The sequence below is a fragment of the Pteropus vampyrus genome, unplaced genomic scaffold (assembly GCF_000151845.1).
Source record: "Pteropus vampyrus isolate Shadow unplaced genomic scaffold, Pvam_2.0 Scaffold26, whole genome shotgun sequence".
NCBI lineage: Eukaryota > Metazoa > Chordata > Mammalia > Chiroptera > Pteropodidae > Pteropus > Pteropus vampyrus.
The window spans coordinates 5,530,306-5,537,498 of record NW_011888807.1 but is presented as its reverse complement, the minus strand read 5'-3'; the positions used below and the strand labels follow the sequence as shown (position 1 = coordinate 5,537,498).

Sequence of the window (7,193 nt, the reverse complement as noted above, 5' to 3'; positions counted from 1 at the left end):
GATTTTCTGTCCACTTGTTCTAACAATTATAGCAATATACATAAGAAAGGAGTCGTTGATATACCTCATGCTAATTGTGTATTTGTCTGTTTGTTATTTCAATTCTGTCAGTTGTGCTTCATCTATTTTGAAGCACTGTTATTAGGTACATACACATTTAGGGTTGTTTTGACACCTTTAGATATTTATTCCTTTATCATTATGAAAGGCTCCTTTTTATTTCTGGTAATATTCCTAGTTCTCAAGGCTTTTTTTGATCTGATGTTGATATAACCACTCCAGATTTCCATATTTTAATAAGTATTTATGTAGAATATATTTTTCTATTCTTTTATTTAACTTTTTTTTTAAGTTGATTTCTTGAGATAGCACATATTTGGGTTCTTATCTGACAAGTTTCCTTTTATTTAAATACTAGATAGACTTTTTCACTTACTATGTCTATATTATTAAATTTAAATCTACCACTGTCCTCTTTTTTTGTTGTTGTGTCTCACCAACTCTTTTTATTCTTTTTTTCTACCTATTTTCGGGTTGAGGTTTTTTTTATTATTATTATTATTTAACTTTTTTAATCTTTTGAGCTCTATATGAGTACTCTTGTACTCTTTTAGACCAACTATGTATTTGGGGATGAAGGTCCTAGTTGGCTCTTTCTCATGTAAACGTGTGGAATAAATTGCTCTTTCAAATTACTCTTTTCTTTCTATGATTTTATGACAGCCTCTACCTCACTTCATGATCAGGGGAAAGGGTAGGGTATATACATTAGATCTGTTCTTCTGAAATAAATCATTGAGGCCTACCCATTAATGATTTTATTTTCCTCTTTTTATTTCTTCTCTTAGGAATTAGAAATTAAGAAAATGGCCAAAATTGGTAATAAAGAAGCTTGCAGAGTTTTAGCCAAACAGCTTGTACATCTACGGAAACAGAAAACAAGAACTTTTGCTGTAAGTTCAAAAGTCACTTCTATGTCCACACAAACAAAAGTGATGAATTCCCAGATGAAGATGGCTGGAGCAATGTCTACTACAGCAAAAGTAAGTGGGAGCCTTTATGTCTATAGGCTTAGAGTTTAAGATATTTAAATATCAATATTCAAATCAGATTTAAAAGTACCTCCTGAAATATATGTAGTAAAGAAATTGTAATTTTTAGTAAAATGAATTAGAGTATTAGAAAATCCTGGTAACTACTTCTAGATACTTTATTCATTTGTTTTAATATAAAATGTCTTGTTCAAGGACATTTCCATTGTCCCAAGCTCACATGTGGCTTTTAAATTTTTTAAATTGACTTAAAACAGTGTTTGCTTTTTTTTCTTAAATTGTCAGAGATTTTTGAGGTTATTATTTCATTAAGCTGTAAGGTTTGATTACTTTAGAGTTGTAATTTCCTCTTGATTCATTTTTATTTATGTGTCAGAAGGACACATGAATACTATCAGGAGGATTTATCAGTTAATTTTAATAGGAACTTATGTTTAGCTTAGTCTTTATATAAAAAATGTTTCCACTATAGAATTTAAAGTGCTCTGAGCCTTTTGATTTTTTAATAAATAATGAGCTTCTCGTTGCACATGAAGTACTGTGAGGAATAAGAAGTTTAAGACAAAAACTCTGCTCTCACAGATCTTATTGTTCACTTGGGGATGAGAGGTTAAGATCTGTCTGAGAAGGAAACACACTGTGTGTCAGTCTTTGCTAAACGTTAGTGAACTGCACAGATCTTTGAATGGAATGATTCGAAAGACTTTGTAGAAGACCTAGGTCTTAAAAACTTCACTAGGTGTTATATACAGTCAAGAAGAAGTATGAATATGAAAAAGCAAAAGGCAAAAAAAGCCACAAAGGAGAGAAAGTATAAGGTTCACATTCGGAAGATGATATATGCAGTTGATTCTTTTTATTTGCAGTATTTAATACTCTATAAAGTTGGGAACACTGTCATTGATTCATGGTTAATGCACTATAACTCATGCCTAAACAAAGCTTATCTAACAAAGTGTATTTTCTCATAAGCATATCACATCATTTTTGCACTTAGGAACACTACGTAACACTTTAGTACTGTGCTTGGGTACCATTTTAAAGAGCAAAATCACCAACAAGGCACACACATGAGTCAATAAATAAACAGCAAAAAGGATACTTGTTTACATTGAGAGCTGAAACAAGAAGGCAGTGTTACCTTGTTTGACCTCACCTGAAAAATGTGCCTGTTGTGCAACTCAAATTTTTGTTGCTCTGTGCTTGTCCACAAATGAGCACAAAAGCACTGCGAGATTGCTTTGAGGTTACAAATAAATTTTAGTGAGTAGGCAAATTCATAAATATGGAATCCAAAAATAATGAGGATCGACTATAATTGTTTTTGCAATTGTCTGCATGTGGTAGAGAAGGAGAAGATACCTAATATGGTCCTGCCATATACAGATGTCTGGACTGGAATTTTTACTTAAATTTTTTAGAAATGAGTTAATTCAGCAAGTATTTGTTTAGATCCTAAAGGTAGGAACTATAACAAGTGATAAGGATGAAGTAGAAAGGAAAACCAAGGGCTTAAACTGTAATAGATCGCAGTCTGTTTAAAAATCACCCCATTCGAGAGAGAGTTTTGTGCTGTGATTAAGAACATAAGTTCTAGAGCCAGATTACTTGGGTTCACATCTCACCTCCACTAAATAGATGTGTGACCAGGGCAAGTTATTTCACCTTTCTGTGCCTTCACTTTCCATTAATGATGCAGGGAAAATGGTAGTACTTAGCACATAAAGATTTATCAAGTATAAATGTCATTTAATTTTAAATATGATATATATATAAAGTGCTTAGAATAGTGTCTGACACACAGTTTATATAGGCATTAAATGCTGTATTATAATTATCATTATTGTTGAAAATAATTTCTTTACAATAAATAATTGTATGTATAATAGTATAAGTTGCAAGTAAAGTATTATAATTTACGCTAATAAATAAAAAATTTCATCTATAGTGAGTAGGATTTAACAGAGGTACATATTCTAATATGGGATATCAGGAACTACTCTCTGAGAAAGTGATATATAAACTGAAATCTGAAGTGTTGATCGTAAAAACAAATGTAGAAGTGAGTGGTAGCATTTTCAAAGGTCCTGTAGTAGGAGAGAACATGATATATTTAAAGAAATGAAAGATCAGTGTGATTAGAGGGCAATGGTGTGAAATGAGACTGGCTTGTTAAGTAGAGTTTAATTGATGTTTGGTCTCACAGGCTCCTTATGGAATTTGACTTTTAATACTAAGAGTAATGGAAAGCCACTGGGGAGTTAGGTGTGTATGAGCCGAGGGGTATGTAGTGTCGTAACTAAAGATTACCTTGGCTGCAGCATTGCCTACAGATTGTCTGAGAAAAGACTGTATGCTTTACATCTTTGAAACCAATGTTTTATACTGCATAGTGTCTTTTAATACTGAACTAACTTTACATAACACATATAAATTATATATTTTATATGTACATATTTTGGCTATACTAATGGCATTAACCTCTTAAATAAGTTGCGAATTAAATGTAAGAGAATTCTTTGCACATATTTTTGCAAAATTCAGTGTTTTCTATTTTTAAACCATGGTTTAAAATACATTAATGGATTTAAGTACATATGCTAATATATCATTTTTAATTAGACATTAAATTAGTGAAAAATCTTGTAAAAATTAAGTTAAAATTTGCTTTAATTAAGATATTATATAAATTAAATTATGTGGTAAGCATACCAGATAATAAATAAATATAGTTTTCCCATTCGAATAGCAATGGATTTTGTTGATACTGTTTTTTATTACATGATTTTTTGCTTACCGTTCAGATGAGTTTTTTTGTTTGTTTTTTTTATGCCAGTCTTTATTATATAAATGTTAAACAGATGGTTTCCAAACCAGTATTTTATTTTTTTCAAGAATACATAACATTTTTATGTGTAGTTATGGCAGAACGTATAACTTTTCAAAGCTCACCTCTCTTTGATGTATTCCCTTTGGACTTATCCACAGTAACATTTTCATAATTATGTAGCTAACATGAATGTTTTCATATTTTAAAGACAATGCAGGCAGTTAACAAGAAGATGGATCCACAAAAGACATTACAAACAATGCAGAATTTTCAGAAGGAAAACATGAAAATGGAAATGACTGAAGAAATGAGTAAGTTTAATAACTTGTAATGTAATGTACAGTTTTCTCATCTTTGAATTATCCAAGTTTATTTACAAGTAACTTCATATTTTCATCCATGAAAGCACAAATATTGAAAAAAGATACAGGACCCTTTTAGATAGACATCTCTATTGTAACTCTAATGCATTTTTAAATTGGCAATGTATAAGGCTCAAAATTTTATTAACTGAAGGATAAATAGAAAATGCCATATTTTTATGTCTTATTGGCCCTAGCAGTTTTACTTTATTGATTAGTGGACCAAAACCAACTTGTGAATAAAATAACTCTTCTTGGTATAAGTTGGGTGGTTTCAGAGTTGTGTTGATTCTTTCATACTGTAGATCTTGGAGGCAGAGATGATGGAGTTCTTTCATTCTTTTTTTTTTTCCTCTCCCAAAGTTATTTAAAATTTAGTTTTCTTTTTTTTTAATATAAACTTATTGCATGCTGTGGTGAAAATATGGAAAACAAAGGGGAAAAGTATATTATAAAACATCTATCATCACACCACTCAGATATAGTTGATGTTGTGTTTTTTTCTTTATTTTCCCATAACCTATAATAGTTATATCATATTACATGTACAATTTTGAACTTCATCCTACTTTTAAAAAACAATAGTATAACATAAGCATGTACTCATGATCTTAAATCTTCTTTGGTCTTTTTTTAAAAAAATGTTTTATTATTGCATAACATTAATATTAAATAACATCAACTCTAATTTATTGAAACATTCTTACATTGGTCAATAAGATTGTTTTTAAATTTTCAGTATGTTTAATAACCCTTTGATAAATGTTTCTATATTATCTTTGTGTAAATTTTTTAAATCTCCTTGGAGTATGAATTTTTATAAGGCTTTTGGTTCATATTACCAAATTCTTCTCAGAAAGACTATACCAGTTATTATTTCACCAAAATGAATGAGTGACTCTTTTCAGCATCCTAGTCAACATTAAATTATTACTTATGTGATGATCTCAAAACTAGCAACATTTTTGCAAAGATTTTTAAAAATTATTTCAATTATAGTTTATATACAATATTAGTTTTAGGTGTACAGCATAACGATTAGGCGTTAATTAAACTTACAAAGTGATCACTACAATAAGTCTAATACCCGCCTGACACCATATTTATTACAATATTATTGACTATATTCCCTATGCTTTGCAATGTTAATAAAATATTGAACCTTACACTTTGTTAGAATATTCTACTTACATGTTGAATGTAAATTTAAGAAAGCTGAAATTATAATTATAGGCATAAAAAGAGGAAATTTTCTTCCAAATGTTTATAGGATATTTGTTTCTTATATTTTTTTCCATGGTCAGGTTTAATAGCTCATATTCAATTTGCGGAATCATATTTAAAAAATTTTAATCCTATAGCTATGGATATCGTATAGTTGTTTATTAAAGGTTTGTTAAATAATTTTTAAAAATCTGAGTATATTTGTTTTATTATAGGATAATTTGTGTTGAAATGAATGTTATTCCAGATTTATTGCCTCAAAAATGTATTTATCATGAACTTCATTGACATTTGAAAATGACTTTTGTAATTTGTTGGTTCACTTAAATTTGCCTTTCTGTAATATACAAACTATAAACACATAGTTGGACCACCTTCTAAAAATGTAAATCTAACCTGAAATCTATTTGAAAGTAACTGCTTTGTTTCACCCCTTCCCCCATACACAAGTCAATGACACACTTGATGACATCTTTGATGACTCTGATGATGAAGAAGAAAGCCAAGATATTGTGAATCAAGTTCTTGATGAAATTGGAATTGAAATCTCTGGAAAGGTAGGAGTGTCACCTATTCGCAGCTGGAAATAGTTTCTACTGCTTTTGTCACTTAATTATTTTAAGTTGTCCTTTACCGTTAAGTTCGTGATTTTATATTTGTTTGAAAAGTAAATTAAGCCTCTTTGTAGCACATCTTTTATGTCCTATCCCAAATATTTAGTAATACTCTTTTTTTTTTCTTTTTCTCTCTTTAATATAGATGGCCAAAGCTCCATCAGCTGCCAGAAGCTTACCATCTGCCTCTACTTCAAAGGCTACGATCTCTGACGAAGAGATTGAACGACAACTCAAAGCTTTAGGAGTAGATTAGTCCAAAAAGCCATAACATTTTGCTTATAATTATTTACTGGAAACCAGGTACATTGAAGATTACTTTTACAAAACACATTGATTTTGCAAAAATGAAGACCACAAATGAACATTGTTTCCTAAACTCATAGCTATTTTGAATCTTTTGCCAAAGAATGACAGCGTTAGAAAATGAGAACACTTTGGATTTTAATTAGAACTATTTAGGAGTGTTGATGTGTAAAAAGTTGACTTCTTTTTGCATGGCATAGAGAAATTATGTTCATTACTTTGCGTAGTTTATGTTCTAAATCTTTTTACAATGAATACAAAAATCTTGTTAAATGCTAGTAGGCACCAACTTAAAAGAGTCTTGTAAAAATATTAAAAGTATATCATTAATTCTGTGTCTGTTACTTGTCTTTTGTAAGTGATATGTGTTATGAACATAGGTGATTAAGATACCAAATTATTTTTAAATGAGCTAAATGAAGAGTGCTGTTTAAACATCTGTCTTAAACAAAAACTGTCATGAGTTTTTCTTTTTTTTTCCTTTGAGAGACCTTCTAGTTGGTAAGTTTATTACTTTTCGAAATGTGCTTGGCACTTGCCTTAAACAGCACAAACATATTGTGCACATCTTTAAATTATTTTAACTGACAGAAAAGAATTACATTTTCAAATAAAATTGAGACTTCTTACAAAAATTATCCAGGCTGTCTTTTGTAAAGCTTATGAAAGTGAATTGAATGTGTTATCAAAAACAGACAGTAAATTAATAACATTTAATAGTAAAAAAACAATATATTTTGGTCTTCCAAGAACTGAGATTTTCTCCATATGAATTATAATTTAATCTCTATTTAATTTTGAACTG

The 7,193-nt window shown here is 29.7% G+C and overlaps 1 protein-coding gene across 1 annotated transcript in view; it reads left to right on the top strand.

The window, feature by feature from the left end:
- The window catches only part of CHMP2B (charged multivesicular body protein 2B), a 24,882-nt gene extending 18,164 nt beyond the window's left edge, over positions 1–6,718 (top strand). The window contains exons 3-6 of the mRNA XM_011356416.2: positions 849–1,043; positions 4,091–4,193; positions 5,919–6,025; positions 6,228–6,718. Of these exons, the coding sequence (XP_011354718.1) occupies positions 849–1,043; positions 4,091–4,193; positions 5,919–6,025; positions 6,228–6,338 (516 nt within the window). The 3' untranslated portion in view covers positions 6,339–6,718. The remainder of the gene's footprint in view (positions 1–848; positions 1,044–4,090; positions 4,194–5,918; positions 6,026–6,227) is intronic.
- The last annotated feature ends 475 nt before the right edge of the window (positions 6,719–7,193 follow it).